Below are 17,232 nucleotides of genomic sequence, written 5' to 3'. Positions count from 1 at the left end.
CGCGGGGCTGCCGGCCGCAGCCTCCCCGCCCGGCCTCGGGACCCGCTCCGCCGGGGAACCCGGCCCCTGCACCGCGCCGGTGCCTCCTTGGGGGGGGGGGGGGGCGCCGGTGGCAAGGAGCCCAGCCCCGCGCCGGCCGGGCCCCCGCCTCTCCTCCGGGCCGTCCCCCCCGCGCCGTGCCGGGGCCGAGGCGCCCGCCGGGTGCTCCCCAGCGTCCAGACGGGGCCGTCGAGGGTTTGCTCGGGGCTCGGTCTCCTTCGGGTGCTGCATGTGCGAACAGTGCCATAGAGCACCCCAAAGAGCTTGGACCGAACACGCAAAAGGCACGGCCCAGCACGGAGCTCACACGCCGGGACAGCCGCGAGGTTGGCTGCACTGGGCAGCCCTGATGGCTCCAGCACACGGGGGCACTCACGGGGGGCGGCAGCTGGTGCAGAGGGGCCACACAAAACCCATCCCTCTGTGCCAGCCAACCCCTCCAGCACGACCTGGCATGGGCAGCAGCACACCACAACGTGGCACGGCACAGCACAATGTGGCACGGCACAGCACAACGTGGCACGGGACAGCGCAACGTGGCATGGCACAGCACACACAATGTAGAACAGCACAGCACAATGTGGCACGGCGTGGCGCAGCACAGCACAGCATGTCGGAGGCCTGGCTGTCCCCCTGGCAGGCTGAGCCAGGAGCCCAGCACATCCCAGCGCTTCCAGGCATCGCTCCATGGTTCCCGACAGTAGGAAATCAGTTGGCTCCACGGCTCCTACCACTCGGGGATGATTGATGCTCACGCTCCCTTTCCCCAGGACTTAGTGGGGCCCTCCAAGGCTGGCCAGCTCCAGCCTGCTGGATAAGTTTATCGCACCCCACAGAGCACACAGCGAGGTCGTGGGGCCAAGGCAGCACAGGAGGAAAGCACCCCCGGCACATGGTGAGGGCTGCAGGGCCCCCGCCAAGTGCTGCAGCCAGCCCACCTCACCATGGCACGGGACGCCCCGTGGCACCGGCACCCCGCAGGCCCCACACATCACATCGTGCAGCCCAGCAGGGCTGCCTCCACAGCTCCAGTAGCAGCAGTCCCAAACCCGAGCAGAACCAGGCATCTTGCTGCACCCAAACCCCCCGATGGCCCTGCTGACAGACCCTTTACCGGCCCAGTGCCCACGCAGGGCAGCCCCGAGCCCCATCCCAACCCTGCCCCATGCAGAGCCTCAGCGGGAGCAGGGCAGCAATCAGAGAGCGCCCACCCCAGACTGCAGCGGGTGCACCCCAGCAGCCCCCAGACCCCTCAGCTGTCTGTCTGGGGGGCAGGGAGCAGAGCTCCCGGTGCTCCCCAGGCCGTGTCCACACAGCCTGGCCGGTGGCCCTGGGCACATGTGTGTGCCGGGGGGAAGGTGGCTCAGCCCCAGCCGCAGCGGTGGCTGAGGAGCCTGGAGCTGCACCGGCCCCCGGCCCAGGCCCCCTCTGAGGGACCCACAGGGATGACACCCAGCAAGGCCCCCAGCCCCTGGGTGGCGGCCGGGGGGGCAGGACGTGCACTGCCAGCGCGGGCAGGGGCACGGTGCCGGGCCCTGGCTGCTCCCGGAGCCGCTTGTGGGGCCGGAGGCAGGGGGGAGCCCGGCCCGGCTCCGGGAATCGCCCCGGCGGCTGCCAGCTCCTGTGGCAGGGGGAGGGCGTAGGGAAACCCGATCCTCCCCAGCGGGATGTGGGATCCGCTCCTCGGCCAGGGCCCAGCAGCTAATTTTAGCCCTGGGGAGGCACCTTCACAGCATGCGCTCAGCCCGCGGGCGGCTGCACGCTCGGTGGGGCCGGGAGCCGCGGAGCTGATGCTGGCAGGTGGTGGCCACAGGACCACGGCCCAGCTTGGCCACAGCTGAGCCCCCGACCGAGCCCTCCCCAGCCACCAGCCAAGCCCCCCGGCTGCCAGCCAGGCGCCAGCACTGCCCTGCGGCTGCCTACGCGCCTGTGGCCTTGGCTCCTCCAGCCCCGCACGTGGCCACCAGCCTTCCCCTGGGCGCCGGGTGCTGGCTCCCCCTGAGCCCCCCCCACGGCCCTGCTGGGCCCCAAGTGGCCGGGGGGCCAGATGCTGGCGGCTGCGGGGACCTGTTGAGGCGGCTCCTGGTGCTGAGCATCGCAGGCAGAGCCCCGGTGGCTTGCAGTGAGGGGGCTGCAGGACTCAGGAGTCTGCAGAGGATCCTCACCACGCAGCAAGGTGCTGCAAAGGGTTTGGCCTCCTCCAGCGAAGGTGTCCCCAGCCTGGCACCAGAGTCCAGGCCCATGCCAGAGCTGCCACGGAGCTGCTGGTGGGAGGCTGCACGCTGCAAAGCCCCGCACCACCCCGCCAGTCCCTGAGCTCAGCACTTGCAGACACCGCACGCAGCCCCACGCCGTGCGCGGTGCTGCAGTTGGCCTGACAGCCCTACGGGGCACCCGGGGACCCGCCGGCCGCGCTGTGCCCCAGCCGACGCCGGGAGCAGCGGGAGCGGGTGGGCAAGCGGCTGGGGAGGCTGCAGCCAAGGCGCGATGCAGCCGCCCGGAGGTGCCGGGTGCCCAGCCCGCAGGCACGCTTCCCCCCAGCCCTTCGCCTGCGGCCTGGCCGCGGGGCTGCCGCACGCTTACTGGAAGGGGAAGCTGCTGGGAAGGCAGCGCGTGCGGCGGGGAAGCCTCGGGGAGGAGAGGCGAGGCGCGGGGAGCCGGCAGAGCTCGGCTGTCCGTGCTCCCAGGTCCAGGGCCAGTAACGGGAAGCGTCTGCTCTCAGTGACGGTAAATCAGATCGGGGAGATTAGAGGCCTTTTTGCCTAATCATGAGCAGCTTGAAGTTGGAGGACAAGTTCCTGGAACAAAGAGGAAATGGAGGCAGTAAATAAAGAAAAACTGTTAACATGTGGCCCTGTGTGTGAAAAACGTCTCTGTGAAGGACTGTTTATGGCTCACTCATCTGCAGGGTGACAGCGCGGGCTGTGGCGGGCGGCAGCGAGGAGGCCCCGCGCCCAGGCGTGCGGGCAGCGAGCCAGGGGGGCTGCGGGCAGGGGACGGGCGATGGAGGAGGAAGGCGGCAGCAGAGCGGGGCCGCAATGCCCGCGGCTGCACCGGGGACGTGGCACGGGGAGGCTGCGGGCACAGCATGTGTGAGAGGAGAAACAACGAGGCCCCTGAGGGGAGGGACGGGGGGCTGTGCTGCTATTCCCCAGCACTGGCAAGCGCTGCAGCGCCCAGCCCTTGGCAGCCCTGCTCCTCCTGCAGCACAAGGGGCACAGCCCAGGGGCTCCCAGCAGAGCCTCGTGCATGCAGGCCAGCTGTGTCCATGGAGCATCCCGTGTGTGCAGCCTCCCAGCCGGTCCAGCCTAAGGGCAAGGAGGCAGGGGTCTCACGGCTGTGCCAGGCGTGTGCCCTGCAGGGTGCAGCACGGATTTGTGCCAGCGGCCAGATGCCCATGGTCCCCCTCCCCAGTGCAGGGAGAAAGTGCTGAGAGCTGCGGAGCTGCCCGCAGCTGACAGCGGCGCTGCTCTAATCCGTGTTTACCCGGCAGTGCCACAGGGCTGCTTGTCAGCTGTTTGCAGGGGCAGATGCAGCCAGAAGCTGGAGATGATTCCCAGCAGCAAAGGTCACCCCGTGCCTTTCCTGTCAGCAGCGTGGTGGGAGCAATTGCCATTAAACACACTTCTCTGTGTGCGTGCAGACTCGCAGGTCCGCCCGCAGAGCCGCAGCTGAGCGGGGCAGGCGGCCTCGTGCCACCCGGGCTCCCCGGTCAGCCCTGCCAGGGGACAAGGGGACACGGGGGGCACGGGGACATCCAGCAGCACCCACCCCACAGCCCCAGCACCTCCACCTGCCCCCGGTGCGGTGACACCCGAGCAGCCACAGGCACAGCGCAGAGACATGGGATGGGGAGGATCTGCAGAGGGCCAGGCGCTGCAGGGCACCAACGTCCCCTGAGCCAGCCCCGGGCAGGGCCTGGGGGCCCGTGAGGCAGGAGTGGGGCACCCGCCATCCTCAGCTGTCCCTCGGGCTGCAACCCTCGCGGCCTGGGTGGCCTCGGGGTGCTTCCCATGCTGCAGCCCCACTGGGGAGCGAGGCCAGCTGGGCCGCAGGCAGCGGTGCAGGACAGCCTGTCCCTCCATGGACTACGCGCCCCGGGAGCCCTTGCGGCGGGGCGGTCCCGGCGGTCCCGGCGGTCCCGGCGATGCTGGCGGTGCGGGGCGCGGGCGCTGCGCTCCGCCGGGCCTGGCTGCACGGACCGGGGCCCCGCTGCAGCAGCACGACAAATGGGGGCACCGGAGCCAGGGGCGATGCGTGGCCGCTGCGGGGCGGAGCGGCCCTCGGGTGTGTGCAGGGGGCTGGCGGCAGGCTGGGGGTCGCAGCTGGGCTCAGCAGCGCCTGGGGGGGGCTGCGCTGGACCCTCCCTGAGCGGGTGCTGGTGCAGGCCCAGCTCGGCACAGCCACTGCTGCGGGGTCTGGTTTGGTGCAGGGCACGGGGGCTAGGGGCAGGCCTGTCCCTGGGGACTGGCGCAGCTGCAGGGACCCCGCTGTCCCCAGCAGGTGCCCGCAGCGCGTGGTGGACCTGCGCAGCGACACTGTCACCCAGCCCAGCGAGGCGATGAGGCGTGCCATGGCCCAGGCTGCTGTGGGAGATGACGACTATGGCGAGGATCCCACGGTCAATGGTGAGCATGGGGAAAGCTGCTCCTGCACTGCAAGGGACAGCGGGGCCAGGGCTGGGGAGGGGGCCAGGCCTGAGGGTCATGGGGCTGCGGTGCCCCCTCTGAGGGCCAGCAGACCTCCCTCTCACACAGGCTCTTTGTGCCTTTCCTCCGTGCAGAGCTGCAGCACCTGGCTGCAAGGTTCCTAGGGATGGAAGAAGCCCTTTTTGTACCCACAGCCACGATGGCAAACCTCATTGCAGGTGAGTGCCCAGAGCTCAGTACAGCTCTCCCTCCCCAGCCTCACTCCTGTCTGGGAGAGCCCCGGTCCTGCACAGAAAGCTCCAGGTGTGTCACATCCAAATGGCCACAGGGGAGAGCCCAGTGGAGAAGGCAGCTCGGTGCTCCTGCTCAGCTGGGTGCCTCTCCTGTTGTGCTCAGCCTATTCAACCAAAAGCGTCAGCAGTGCAGCATGACTCTGGCCAGACCCCAGGGCCGCTGTCCTGCTTCCCATTGTGGATGACCAAACCCCTTACTGGTGGAGAGGGCACCCATGCCCACCCCTCCTCGTGCTCCATTAACCTTTACCCAGCTCACTTTCCTGCCCTGTGCATGAGCAGGGCTCTGCTGTGTGCTGCAAGGAGGGTGGGCTCTGCTCCAGCTCTGACCACGTGTGTGCACGAGGCAGGGAGGGCGTGCAGGGCCCCCCCCAGCTGCTCCCCATCCTCCCCTGCCTCCTGCCACAGCAGGCAGGCCCCACGAGGACACAGACCTGCCCCACACTCGGACCACCTCCAGCACTCTCCCGGGGTCGCGGCCCCGTCCCGCAGGAGATGTCCTGCTGCAGAGCGGTGCCGCAGCAGGCACCGGAGCCCTGCAGAGCACCGCAGGGCCGTGAGCATCCCCCGCTGAGCCTCCCCGCTCGGGGCTGCCCGCGGCCGCGCTGCGCCCTCACGGCCCCTCTCTGCCCCAGTGATGTGCCACTGCCAGCGCAGGGGGGCTCAGCTGCTCCTGGGCGCCGAGGCGCACCTGCACGTCTACGAGCACGGCGGGGTGGCGCAGGTAGGTGCCGGGCTCCAGCCCCAGCACGGCGCCGGGGCTCCCTCCGGGGACGGCGGCTTGCTGCTGCCCTCCTCTGGCTGCCGGGACCGGAGGGAAGGCTCCGGCCCGGCCCGGGACAGCACCGCCCGAGCCGCAGCCCGGGGCTGGCGCTGGAAGCAGGGGCAGAGGGGACGGGGAAGGCAGGGCCGGTCCCCCCCCAGCTCCGCTCCCCGGGCGCAGGTCGCTGGGGTGCACTCCCAGGCGCTGCCGGACCTCCCCGATGGCACCTTCGACCTGGAGCAGCTGGAGCTGGCCGTCCGCGAGGCCCACGGCAGCCGGTACCATCCCCGCCCTGAGCTCGTCTGCCTGGAGAACACGCACAGCTCGGCGGGGGGCCGGGCGCTGCCCCTCGCCTACCTCCAGCAGGTGGGAGCCGGTGGTGGGTGGCACGGGGGGGCTCACAGACGGGCTGGCAGCAGCGGCTCACGGTGGCACCAGTGGCTCCTCCGCCCCTGCCCAGGTCCATCGGCTGGCGGAGCGCTACGGGCTGCGGGTGCACATGGACGGAGCGCGGCTGATGAACGCAGCAGTGGCCCAGGCCGTGGAGCCGGCGCAGATCACCCAGCACTGCGACTCGGTGTCCCTGTGCTTCTCCAAGGTGAGCTCGTGCAGGGAGGGAGCTCCTGGGGCTGGATGGGAACTGCACAAGCTGGGGCCTCGCCCTCCTTCAAGGCACGGGGCAGGGGCTGCGCGCCAGCTCGTGGCTGGGGCAGGGCAGTGCTCAGGCCACCTTCCCGGACCCCCAGGGCCTGGGCGCCCCGGCTGGGGCCGTGCTCGCCGGCCGCCGGGCGTTTGTGGCGGAGGCCTGGCGCGTGCGGAAGCTGCTGGGCGGAGGGATGCGGCAGGCAGGCGTGCTGGCAGCCGCTGCCCGCATCGGGCTGGAGCAGGCAGAGGCAACGCTGCGCAGAGACCACAGCAATGCCCGGCGCTTTGCTCAAGGTATCTCGGGCCCTTGGCAGAGGGCCCCGGCCCAGGCTCTGGGCAGGGCTTGAGCGGCCTCCCCTCGGGGAAGCCAGGCATGGGGCCGGCAGCCTGGCAGCCCGTGCCTCCCTCAGGCGTCCAGGAGCTGAAGTCGCCTCTGTGCTCCGTCAGCCTCCCGGCTGTGGAGACGAACATGGTGATGGTGGCGGTGACGGGGGGCTGGCCATCTCCAGCAGAGCTCTGCGCGTACATGCAGGCAGTGAGCGAGGAGGAGCTGGCTGAGACAGGCCACGCCGTCAGCGTGCGGCTCTTCCCCTGGTCAGCACACACTCTGCGCGCCGTCTGGCACCGCGACGTCTCAGCCCGCGACACCGAGCTGGCAGTGAACAAGCTGGGCTTTGTGGCCAGGAAGTGCCAGGAGAGGCTGGCCCTGGGGCTGGGCCCCTGGCCTCCGGGTGCAGCGGGGCACTGAGCCCAGACAGGAGCGTGCCTCCCCCAGCCCCAGTGGCAGACAACGGGCGGGTCTGCAGGCTGGGGCAGCCCGCAAAGGGGCTGGGACCACCCGCAGCGTGCTCCAGGCACGGTCCCCGCAGGCTGCAGCACAACACCCACATCACCCACCCATCCTTGCCTGCCACCCCGCAAGCCAGCGTGCCAGCCCAGCCCCGGGAGAGCGCAGGTCACAGCTTCCCGAGCGAGCCCCACGCCTCCTGGCAGGGAGCTCCTTCCCAGACATGCCCTGGGGACAGCGGGGATCCCGCAGCTCAAACACCATCCAGGCCATGCCAAGGCAGCTCCTCACCCAGCAAACACCATCTGAGCACTCTCTGGTCTTCAGCCCACACAGCGTCCAGAGGCAGAGCCAGGCACCCCCCGCTCCGGGCGCCCCAGCATCTGGGGCCGTGGGGGCCGGGCTGCACAGGAACAGCAGGGCAGGAAGCGTTCTGTGCAGCCCTGTGCGCTCAGCTCAGTTCTTGCTGCTCTAACCGGGGTCTAAATAAATGTGCTCTGGCAATGCTATGGCTGTGCAGGTTATTTCCTCCCAAGGGTGCTCCCTCCCCTTACTGTGTAGCAGGGATATTTTCATAGCACAGAGGTCCCCATGGAAGGGCGAGTGCACCTGAGGCCATGCGAGTGTCTCACAGCCACAGGACCAACGCCACTTCACTGCAGCGCCACAACCCGTACCTGACCAGGACTGTCACACGAAAAGCGCTTCTGCAGGACCTGAGCTCTGCAGGAGAGCAGCTTCTCTGTGTATCAGCTAAGAGTACTCAGCCTTCCCTGGAAGATTTACACCCAGGCAGCATTTATTCCTATTTTGTATTGGCAATCAGCAGCTTAAGGCAACCTGAGGGAGCAAACTGCAACATCTGGTCACCCAGACAGACCCCAGCAGGCCTGCAGCCCTGTGCACCGCAGCTGGCCCAGCCCCAAGGACGGCCCCAAAGCACAGGAGCACCTCGGTGAGATAACATCAGCACAGGGGAGCTGCAGCGGGGTAACTGGTGCCCTCCTGCTGCAAGCCCCCCTGCCTGGTGGCTGGGAGGAGCAGAGGAGGCACACCTGCCCCAGAGAGCCCTTACAGAGGGGTGTCTGGGGCAGCAGCCACCCAGTGCCACCAGAGGAGACCCAGCAGGCTGGAACAAGGATGGAGCAGAGCAGGGTGCAGAGGCCGCCTGTCACTGCACAGGGCTGTGGTTTCCATCTCCAATTTGCTCCCAACATGCCATCAAGCTCTTGCAATCATGTTCAGAATGACCTGGGATGAAGAAACAAATGCTGTGAACAGTGTCTGGCCCCACTGCTCCTAATGCTGGGGAACAGTCGCCCTTTCCAAGCCCTGCAGGCGACAGCCAGGCCCCGCACAGCAGTCCCGCACTGCCCCACGAGGCAGGGGAAGCACTCATCAGCTCCCTTCTGGCCTGGCAGAGCTGAGCTGTGCTCAGGACAGCGAAAGATGGTGGCTGCAGGGGACAGGGGCTCTTCCCCTTACCTGTGTGAGGACATAGGTGTCCTCCGACAGCTTCTCAATGATGTCAAAATGATCCATGCTGGCAAGATCCAGCAGGGAGACAGACCAGCCGGCTGAGCGCAGCGCCTGTGGGGAGACAGCACCAGCACGGGGGAGCGGACCCTGACCAGGAACCAGAGCGCAGCAGGAGCGATGGTTCATCGAGGACTAGCATCCTCCCCTGCTCACAGCAGCCGTCACCCCAGCCGCAGAAACACCACTCTGGTACAGCACCAGAGCACCTCACCCCAGTTTAGCCTCATCAGAGGCGAGCCTGAGCTCGGCCCGGCAGCAGGCGGAGGATCCTTCCCAAAGCAGGCGCCAGCAGTGGCTCAGCACAGCAGGCAGCACGCAGCACTGCTCTGCTGCCAGCCCCGCTCCTCTGCTGCCCCACACTGCCAGCCCAGAGGTCTCCAAGCCAGAGCCCCCTTCTCTTTAGGGTTTGCAGAGGGAGAACAGGTCCGAGCAGGACAGCCCACGCAGCATCCGCAGAGCTGGGCGAGGCGCTGCAGGGGCTCACCTGGCTGTACTCCTGCGACTGCCTCCGGAACTCCGGGGAGTCGTGCTGGGCCACGGCCACCAGCACCTCACAGGCTGCAGCCGCAGGCACTGCTTGTGTGACGCACAGCATGGGGCTGTTCCTCTGGGCCACTTCCCTGGGGAGAAACGTCGTTGTGCCGAGGCTGCCAGAGCTCCGCTCCGCAGGCTGCGCGGCTGCTGGTGTTTGCCCAAGGGCGGCGCTGGCCAAAGCCACACGCACACACAGGCTGCCCGTGCCCCTTCCCAAGCGCTGCCCCTACGGTGGGGACACTCACCAGCTCATGTTCAGTGCGTCGTTCACGTAGGTGTGCAGGATGGGCTCCAGGTCGTACACGCCGCTCACCAGAACAGCTCCTGCAGGCACAGATGGGGTGGGTGAGCGGCCCTGCAGCTCAGGCCTCCTCACGCCCAAGTCCCAGGCCTCCAAAGGGCAGAGGAAGACCTTGGCTCTTGGCGGTGCTGCTGACCTCAGGGCAGCTTGCCCAGGAGCCCGGGTTCTTGTCCCCCCAGCACCCACGGGCTGCAGCCAGCTGAGTCAAGTCATCTCACTCGGCTTTACAGAAAGCAGAGCTGGCTGCTGGTACAGCCAGCAGGGAGGGCCGTGTCCAGGTGCAGCTCACCTGCAGCCCTGCCCTGGACAGACTTTCTGCCCAGGCCCCTCCTTGCCAGCAGACTGGCAAAGTTCCCTGCAGGGAGCAGACCCCACTGCCACGTGTCCCTGTGCCTCGGCAGCTCAGAGCCACGCAGCTGGGTCAGGAAAGCAGGAGACGCCCCGGTGCAGCCCCCCCGGTGCTGAGCACCAGCCTTCCAGAGCACGGGGAGCAGAGGTCTGTGGAGGCACTACCTCTGATATCAGGAACCACTCCAAACTCCGTCCAGTCTGTGCACAGCACCATAGCTGCCAGGTGAGCCCCTGCCGAGTGTCCACACAAGTAAATACCCCTAAAGAGAAGGAGCCATGAGCAAACACGGGAAGAAACAGCACAGCACATGCTGCCTGGGGACATCCCAGGCAGAGCGGAGGGAGCAGCACAGCCCCAAAAGCCATGTTTCCCAGTACGTCAAATAAGCCCTTCTGCAGTGACAAAGGAGTGTGGACAGGTGCTGGAGCAGGGGACAGGGACATCGGGAGCCGTGCGCTGCCCACCCACCTGATCCTGGAGTACTGCTTCGCCAGGAAGGCGAGGCTGCGCCGCACCTGCAGCACCATCGCATCCATGTGGCCTGGGCAGAGAGCAGGGTCAGGAGGGCACCGGGCCAGCGAGGGGAGTCACGGCCACCGCGGGACACCGCCTACCTTTGGGAGCTATGTCGTAACCCACCGCCACCACCGCGACGCCCCGTGACACCAGCGCGGGGGCTGCGAAACCTGACGCGTCCTTACTGGGGGGGGAGAGAGAAGCTAGCCACGCTGCGGGGACAGGCGTCCTGCGGGGCTGGCTGGGGGCGTCCACAGGTCGGAACACACGCAGCAAGCCCAGGTTTAACGCCGATCTCCGCAGAAGAGGTAAAGGCATGGCCGGCAGCTCCCTCCACAAGGGAGACCTCATCGAGGGGCCACCTTACCTCAAGCACTGCCAGTAGCCACCGTGAATGTAGACGAAGGCAGGGAAGGCTGCGTGGCACGGCGCGGCACGGCACGGCACGGGACAGCACAGGTGAGCAGCGGGCAGGCCCCGGCCCGGCCCCGCCGCCCCCGTCCCCCACCTACTCTCGGAGGGCTCCGCGGGGAAGTAGAGGTCGAGCCTCTCGCCGTCCGCCTCCCCGTACGGGACGTGCAGCGAGGTCCGAGTGCTGGCCCGCGCCCGCTGCGTTCCTGCGGGGCCGGGGGGAGGCTCAGCGCCGCGACGGGGCGGCCGCCGCCACCTCGGGGCTCCGCGTCCCCGGTGGGACCGGGCGGGACCGGGCGGGACCGGCCGCCGCCGCTCACCTGCGGTCACCGCCTCGATGTGTGCCCGCACCGCGGCGTCCCCGCGCAGGCGGCGGGCCCAGCGGCTGGGGGAGTACTGCTGCTGCAGCTCCTGCGGGCCCACACGGCGGCTGCGGCGGCTGCGGGGGCCGGGCCGGGCCGGCGGCACCGCGCGCTGCCCGCCCCGTTACCTCCGCGGCCATGTCCCGCCACCGGCCCCGGCCCATGTCGCCGCCGCCGCCTCAGCCGTGCCGAGCCGAGCCGGGCTGTGCCGAGCCGAACAGCGCCGTGCCGAGCCGGGTCGTGCAGTGCCGAGCAGTGCCGAGCCGGGTCGGGCCGTTCCGGCTCGGGCCGTGCCGTGCCCGCCCGCTGCCATTGGCCGCCGGGGCCGGCCGGAGTCGGGTCGGGGTCGGGCCTTGCCGGGCCGGGCCCGCCCCGGGGCCATCGCCCGCCGGGCTCGGGGTCGAGGTCGGGGCTGGGGCCGGGCCGGGCCGGGCCGTGGCCGCCAGGGGTCGCCCGGGGCCGCTCGGGGCGCGCCCCTCTCTGTGCCCCGCCCCTCTCCTTGCCCCGCCCCTCTCCGTGCCCCGCCCCTCTCCGTGCCCCGCCCCTCTCCGTGCCCCGCCCCTCTCCGTGCCCGCCCTGGCCCGGCCCCGCGGGCACGGAGCCGCCGTTGTGCGCCCCGCGCAGGGCCCGCCGGGAGGGCGGCCCAGCCGAACGCTCCTGCCTGCGCTCCCATTGGTGGGCGCGCGCCGCCAGCCCTGCCCGGATTGGCCGGCGGGCGGCTGGCGGGCGCGGGAACGCGTCCGGTCGGGTGCGCGGCGGGAGCGGCGGGACCCGCGGGACCATGAGCTGCCTCACCGTGCCCGGCGTCCAGCCCGGCTCGCCCGGCCGGCCCCGCGGGCAGATCCAGGTGCGGCGGGGCGGGCGGGGCTGTTCCCCGGCCGGTCCCCGGGGCTCCGATCGGTACCGGGAGGGCGCGGGGGCTGCTCTGGCCGATGGCGGGGCCCGGCAGGCTCCTGGCGGTGCGGTGCCGGTACCGGTGCCGGTACCCCGCTGACCGTCTGGCTCTGCCCGCAGGTGATCTTCGGGCCTATGTTCTCCGGGAAGAGGTACGGCCGGGACCGGGCGGGGCGGGGGGCAGGGAGCGGGCCGTGCGGGGCCGCTGACCGGTTGTGTCCCGCAGCACGGAGCTGATGCGGCGAGTGCGGCGGTTCCAGCTTGCCCAGTACCGGTGCCTGCTGGTGAAATACGCCAAGGACACGCGGTACGGCACCGCCGGCGTCTCCACGCACGACCGGTGAGTCCCTGCGGCCGTAGGATCCCCCCGCAGCCCGGCCGCCCGGCTCACCTCCTCCTTCCCCGCAGGAACACCATGGAGGCGCTCCCCGCCTGCCTCCTCAGGGACGTGTACCAGGAGGCGCTGGGCTCCGCGGTCATCGGCATTGACGAGGGACAGTTCGTAAGTGCATGGCTGGGGAAGCCCCGGGTGCTCTGCGCTCTGATCTCTGCCAGGACGCCCTGTGGAGGAGGTCTGAATCCTCTGCTTTGTGCTCAAACACCTCAGGGCAGTTTGATCCTGCTAGACGATATTTGCTTTAGTCAAACCCTTCCCTTTCCTTAGGGCCCTCAGGCTGAGGACGGTGGGGCTGTAGCCTGTTTCAGGGGCTCTCGTTTCCTTTGTGTCCCGTGCTCCTGTCTGGGCACGTACTGCTGGATCTGGAGTGAAGTGCTGCCCCTTCCTCCTGAACCTGCTGTTTCTGTGCCTCCTGTAGTTCCCAGACATTGTGGATTTCTGTGAGGCGATGGCTAATGCTGGGAAAACAGTCATTGTTGCTGCTCTCGATGGAACTTTCCAGAGAAAGGTAAAGCATTTCTTCTTTTAGTACAGTAGCTGTAGGGGGAAGCTTATGGAACGCAACCAACAGAACCGCCCCTGTCTTGGCACAGGCTTTTGGGAGCATCCTGAACCTGGTGCCGCTGGCTGAGAGCGTGGTGAAGCTGAACGCTGTGTGCATGGAGTGCTACCGAGAGGCCTCCTACACAAAGAGGCTGGGAGCGGAGAGGGAGGTGGGTTCCCTTGGAACAGAAAATGCTTCCCGAAGTTCTACCTTGCTAGCCCTGCTAGCCTAGAAGGGATCTCGGGTGAGATGAGCCCTGCAGAGTCCCTCCTCCCGTGTCCTTGCCAGGTTGAAGTGATCGGAGGCGCAGACAAATACCACTCCGTCTGCAGAGCCTGCTACTTTCGGAAGCGGCCTCAGCAGCAGGGGTCAGACAACAAAGAGAACGTGCCCATGGGGGTGAAGCAGCTGGATGTGCCTGCTGCCCGGAAGATCTTTGCTTCTTGATTGCTGGGCTTCGGGGTGGGGGGAGACGAGGGAAGAAGCCAAGCGCTGTGGCTCCCAGCCTTCAGATACGGCTTCCCCTGCTTTAAGCAAAACTGTAACGTGCCATAGCTCTGCCTGCCAAACCGGGCTGCGGATCCTCTGCTCCAGGTGCCGGGAGCAGCTGGACCTGCTGCCAGGGGGGAGCTGACGACAGACTCTGACTAAAAGGGAGCTCCTTTCTCAGAGCACGGAACAATGTTTTAATGACTGATGCTGCCACACAAACAGGTGCTGGAAAGCTGCCGCGCTGAGGCAGGCTGCAGGGCATCGGTAGCCTGTCACAGCTGTGGTCGGCTCGCCTAGACCCAGCGTGCGCTCAGACTGGCCATGGGAGGCTGGGTCGCTTGCCTGTGGACACAGCCATTTCTTTCTCTCTCGTGTGCTGTTGCTAAATTCCAGGTTTCTTAAGACAATGTGCAGTAACTTAGTATCCAAAACCCACTTCCTTTTAATGTAGTCCGAGGAGGTGACCCTTTCCTTGTCGTGGAGCTGTGGCACAGCTCCAGCTGACGCACACAGCAGCAGCCTGGCCCACAACAGTCTCAGTGATTGTGTGCGGCCTGCCGGCTTGCTGCTCCACTTGCTGTGGATGTCTTGCAAGTTTTTTAAAACAGAAGAGGGGAGAAGGAAGGCTTGACTTGACAGCCTGACTTCTAGGCTCTTCCTAGCCTTTGAAGTTAAAAAGCGTGGAGTCTAGTAATAGTCTACATGTTAAAACAGACTCCTTTTGAAATACACCACTTCAGGAAGTCACCTCTAAAATCAGGACTTTTTGCTCAAGTGCTGCCACTTCACAATGCTTTGTTATCTGTGAAAGGTTCGGAGGCTCAGGACTTAATTTGTAAAGGATTGGGCTACGGTTACTGTGAAGATCCACCTACCTGGAAAAGGGTCTCTACTTTGAGTAAATGGTTCTTGACCCTAGGTCACATATCCAGCTCCCTCCTGAGCCTTCCAGAAATCTGAGCCTGATGCTTCATTTGCTGTAACGTAACTGAAGGATCTTCTTCCTTCTTTCCCCCTTTGCTTGATTCAGCTTCTGGAAGTTTTTATTTGTTTGTTTGTTTTAACTTGTAATAAAAGTGCTTTCTCTTTTAAGTCAGAATCCTCGAGCTCCAAGCAATAGCTCTTGGTTCTGGTCAGGCTGATTAGGTCAAATCTCCATGCTCAGATAAACTCCTCTCTCCAGTGCTTGTTACTTACACACTAGTGAGGAGGAGGCGCCTGCCAAGATAGTTTCTGGAGTTGCCTGAAACGTCTCTTCCTCTGCGTTACTTGAAGCAGTTACAGCTTTGGGATTCACAAGCACTTCACTGCCAGGCCTGGCTTTCCCCTTAAGGACGAGGGGAGGCAGTAGTACCCCCGTTCTGGGTTAATAAATAACTTGAAACTGCCCACGTGTGTCTTTGGAGTAGTCTGGTACGCAGGTTCCTGCACTGAGCAGAATGAGCGCTCATAACGCAGCAGTGTCGGCAGGCTGCTCACGGTGCTGTAGGAGCTGCCTGCCCAAGCTGTCCGTGAGGAGCAGGAGGACTTGCTAAAAATAGTCCCTGGCGCGAGGGCAGTGTTTGTGGAGCAGCAGGCAGCTGGGTTCCACGGCTTCCCCTCCTGGAACCCCCCCAGGGCTCTTGGGGCAGAGGGGAAGGACCCGGTTCTGCTTCCTCAGAGAAGAAACGCAGGTGGTGGCTAGGTGAAAAAGTTTATTCCATCTCTACAGTGACAAACAAAGGCATGTTTGAATATCAGCCCCAGCAGCTACAGCTCGCATACCCCACACTGCTGCTGGGAACAGCTTCACAACAGGCACAGCAGCAAACAACCTGAGACAAGCCAGCCCGCCAGGCCCAGCACAAAGGCACGGTGTGGCCCCAGCTCGGGGACAGCAGCTGCCGAGCAGAGCGTGGCTCAGAGAGCAGCATGCGGGACACAGGGTGACGGCCTCGTGTCTCCAGAGGCAGGCAAGGGGGCTGCGTGGAGTCAGCAGGGGAAGTGCTCCAGGGGGACCTTCCCTGGCAGCACCTGGACCTGTGACAAGACCGGGGCCGCGGCCCTGCGGTGAGCCCAACACCCGCCGCTCCCACAGATCCTAAAAAATGTCATCTGAGCACCAGCTGCTCTCGTGCGGGCTCTGGGGAAGGCACAGCACAAGGGGGCATATTCAGAAGATGGGACTTTGGCATCAAGCTCAGCTGGCAGCAGCCGAGGGAGGGGAGGAAGGCACACGAACCCAGTGGCAGGCAGGAGCTGAACTGTGCCACACGGCTGCGCTAGGGACGTAACGCTCATGACAGCAGTGAAAGGAGGCACTTGAAGGACTGCAGCCGGCAGTGCCAGGAGGGGCACAGGCCGTGCTCGCCACCGCTTCCTCCCACAGCTGCTTCCCCAGAGGGGCACCAGCAGGGCTGCAGCTCAGCCGGCCCCCGCGCACCAAACCCACCCGAGGAGCTCGCTGCGCACAGCGGGTCCTGCTCGGCACTCGCCCATCACCGCTGCACGGCGGGGAGCTGAGCTCCACAAGCACCAGACCCTCTCCTCTGCCCCAGCACCAAAGCCTGGTGGCTTCCACGCAAAGCAGCTGCCAGCCTCCTGCCCCCTTCCCCGTTCAAGTTACAGGTCCCTTCCTTCCCACCCCACAAGAGAAAATTGCACTTGTACAGCCGTCCCCGCCAGACTGCCCGGCCCAGGGCTCAATACACCGGCGGCGGCTGGTAGCCCTCCGTGGCTTCCGCGGTCTGGGTGAAGGGCGGCTGCTGGTAGCTGTCGTGGCTGATGTTGGGGTAACTGGAGTAGGGAGTCGAAACCTCTGGCGTGGGGTCGACGTAGCTGTGAGCAAAGTCCTCCACCCCCATCTTGTATCGCTTATAAGCAAAGGCGATCAGGAGGCCCTGGAGAGCAGAAGGCTGTCAGAGCCGGGCACCCAGGCAGAGGCCGGCCCCGGGCTGCAGGGCCATGGGCTGCTCCCCAGACCCTGCCAGCAGGGCTGGGCTCTGCCGGGATCACTCACCCACGAGAAGATGGAGAAGAAGCTGAAGGTGATAACGGCACGGGCCGAGTCAGCGCCGATTTGCACATCCTTAGCCTGCGTCGAGGCCCACTGGTTGGTCAAAAAGCAAAAGCCAACGAACCAGAGGAACGTCCAGAGGCCTGCGGGAGGAAGCGAGCGTGAGCGGCAGGGGCTGCGTCCCGCTGGTCCCCATGGATCCCCAGCCGCAGGCAGCGCAGCACAGCCAGATCCTGCTCACTGCCGGCCACCGGCTGCCGCTGAGGTGGGCTGGAGGGCAGCGGAGGTGCACGGCCCGGCACAGGCACCTGCCCACCACTACCTCCGGCTCCACAGAGGACTTCTGGCTGGCAGCGCGTGGCCTGCAGGCACCGTGCCAGCAGGAGCAGCTCCCTCTGCCAGGCACCGAGCGGCGGCCACGTCATGGGACGCGGGCAGCCATTGCAGGAGGCACGGCCCTGCCCCGGGGCGCCCGTACCCGAGAAGCCGAGGTCTGCCAGCACCAGGTACTTGCGGTCGGTGGCGTTGCTGATCTGGGGGAAGTAGATGTCCACCATGAAGAAGAAGATGCAGGCCAGGAAGGCGAGGACGCCGATGCCGATGCCGTAGCGGCAGGCGTCCTCGTTGTGGTTGAAGATGCAGAAGAGATTGGAGGAGGTGGACAGGTTGGTGTAGCCCTCCCCGACCAGGCAGGCGAACACGATGAGGGCGAAGACCTG

At 66.6% G+C, this 17,232-nt stretch overlaps 4 protein-coding genes across 6 annotated transcripts in view; 2 read left to right on the top strand and 2 right to left on the bottom strand.

Annotated features, from left to right (window-relative positions):
* Window positions 1-4,150: 4,150 nt before the first annotated feature.
* On the top strand, window positions 4,151-7,685 carry LOC118158049 (probable low-specificity L-threonine aldolase 2). The gene is made up of 8 exons (XM_035312610.1): window positions 4,151-4,326; window positions 4,543-4,667; window positions 4,823-4,906; window positions 5,617-5,705; window positions 5,925-6,110; window positions 6,205-6,342; window positions 6,491-6,683; window positions 6,800-7,685. Exons 1-8 carry the CDS (start codon window positions 4,187-4,189, stop codon window positions 7,135-7,137), a joined length of 1,293 nt encoding a protein of 430 aa, XP_035168501.1. The 5' UTR covers window positions 4,151-4,186; the 3' UTR covers window positions 7,138-7,685.
* Window positions 7,686-7,957: 272 nt separating this feature from the next.
* On the bottom strand, window positions 7,958-11,397 carry AFMID (arylformamidase). 2 transcript variants are annotated; one of them, XM_035312611.1, is made up of 11 exons: window positions 11,320-11,397; window positions 11,150-11,240; window positions 10,931-11,035; window positions 10,786-10,834; window positions 10,517-10,602; window positions 10,371-10,443; window positions 10,064-10,161; window positions 9,495-9,573; window positions 9,119-9,335; window positions 8,662-8,893; window positions 7,958-8,427 (listed from the first exon to the last, which is right to left on the bottom strand). In XM_035312611.1, the coding sequence occupies exons 1-10, from the start codon at window positions 11,353-11,355 to the stop codon at window positions 8,705-8,707; spliced, it is 1,023 nt and encodes a 340-aa protein (XP_035168502.1). In that variant the 5' UTR covers window positions 11,356-11,397; the 3' UTR covers window positions 7,958-8,427; window positions 8,662-8,704. The 2 variants fall into 2 exon arrangements, with proteins under 2 accessions (XP_035168502.1, XP_035168503.1); XM_035312612.1 differs by having other exon boundaries at window positions 8,662-8,766; window positions 9,200-9,335; window positions 11,320-11,394.
* TK1 (thymidine kinase 1) lies at window positions 10,613-14,907 on the top strand. 2 transcript variants are annotated; one of them, XM_035312614.1, is made up of 7 exons: window positions 10,613-10,877; window positions 12,206-12,237; window positions 12,312-12,425; window positions 12,494-12,587; window positions 12,901-12,990; window positions 13,076-13,195; window positions 13,315-14,907. In XM_035312614.1, the coding sequence occupies exons 2-7, from the start codon at window positions 12,221-12,223 to the stop codon at window positions 13,471-13,473; spliced, it is 594 nt and encodes a 197-aa protein (XP_035168505.1). In that variant the 5' UTR covers window positions 10,613-10,877; window positions 12,206-12,220; the 3' UTR covers window positions 13,474-14,907. The 2 variants fall into 2 exon arrangements, with proteins under 2 accessions (XP_035168505.1, XP_035168504.1); XM_035312613.1 differs by lacking the exon at window positions 10,613-10,877 and adding an exon at window positions 11,919-12,038.
* Window positions 14,908-15,610: 703 nt separating this feature from the next.
* SYNGR2 (synaptogyrin 2) overlaps window positions 15,611-17,232 on the bottom strand; it is a 3,056-nt gene continuing 1,434 nt past the window's right edge. The window contains exons 2-4 of the mRNA XM_035312584.1: window positions 16,992-17,229; window positions 16,517-16,656; window positions 15,611-16,397 (exon numbers count right to left, since the gene is read on the bottom strand). Coding sequence (XP_035168475.1) covers window positions 16,200-16,397; window positions 16,517-16,656; window positions 16,992-17,229 — 576 coding nt within the window. The 3' untranslated portion in view covers window positions 15,611-16,199. The remainder of the gene's footprint in view (window positions 16,398-16,516; window positions 16,657-16,991; window positions 17,230-17,232) is intronic.

This window comes from Oxyura jamaicensis, assembly GCF_011077185.1.
Source record: "Oxyura jamaicensis isolate SHBP4307 breed ruddy duck chromosome 18 unlocalized genomic scaffold, BPBGC_Ojam_1.0 oxy18_random_OJ166, whole genome shotgun sequence".
NCBI classification, from domain to species: Eukaryota; Metazoa; Chordata; class Aves; order Anseriformes; family Anatidae; genus Oxyura; species Oxyura jamaicensis.
The sequence above is the reverse complement of the archived record's forward strand: the minus strand, read 5'-3'. Positions and strand labels throughout refer to the sequence as shown.

Bases quoted from the DNA above. Each gene is read 5' to 3' on its own strand.
- LOC118158049 (XM_035312610.1), top strand. From the start codon at position 4,187: ATGCTGGCGGTGCGGGGCGCGGGCGCTGCGCTCCGCCGGGCCTGGCTG. The intron at 4,668-4,822 runs GTGAGCATGGGG...TCCTCCGTGCAG, and splicing joins CGAGGATCCCACGGTCAATG to AGCTGCAGCACCTGGCTGCA. The intron at 4,907-5,616 runs GTGAGTGCCCAG...TCTCTGCCCCAG, and splicing joins GATGGCAAACCTCATTGCAG to TGATGTGCCACTGCCAGCGC.
- AFMID (XM_035312611.1), bottom strand. From the start codon at position 11,355: ATGGGCCGGGGCCGGTGGCGGGACATGGCCGCGGAG. The intron at 11,241-11,319 runs GTAACGGGGCGG...GTGGGCCCGCAG, and splicing joins GGCGGGACATGGCCGCGGAG to GAGCTGCAGCAGCAGTACTC. The intron at 10,835-10,930 runs GTAGGTGGGGGA...CGTGCCACGCAG, and splicing joins CCCCGCGGAGCCCTCCGAGA to CCTTCCCTGCCTTCGTCTAC.
- TK1 (XM_035312613.1), top strand. From the start codon at position 11,973: ATGAGCTGCCTCACCGTGCCCGGCGTCCAGCCCGGCTCGCCCGGCCGG. The intron at 12,426-12,493 runs GTGAGTCCCTGC...CCTTCCCCGCAG, and splicing joins GGCGTCTCCACGCACGACCG to GAACACCATGGAGGCGCTCC. The intron at 13,196-13,314 runs GTGGGTTCCCTT...TGTCCTTGCCAG, and splicing joins GGCTGGGAGCGGAGAGGGAG to GTTGAAGTGATCGGAGGCGC.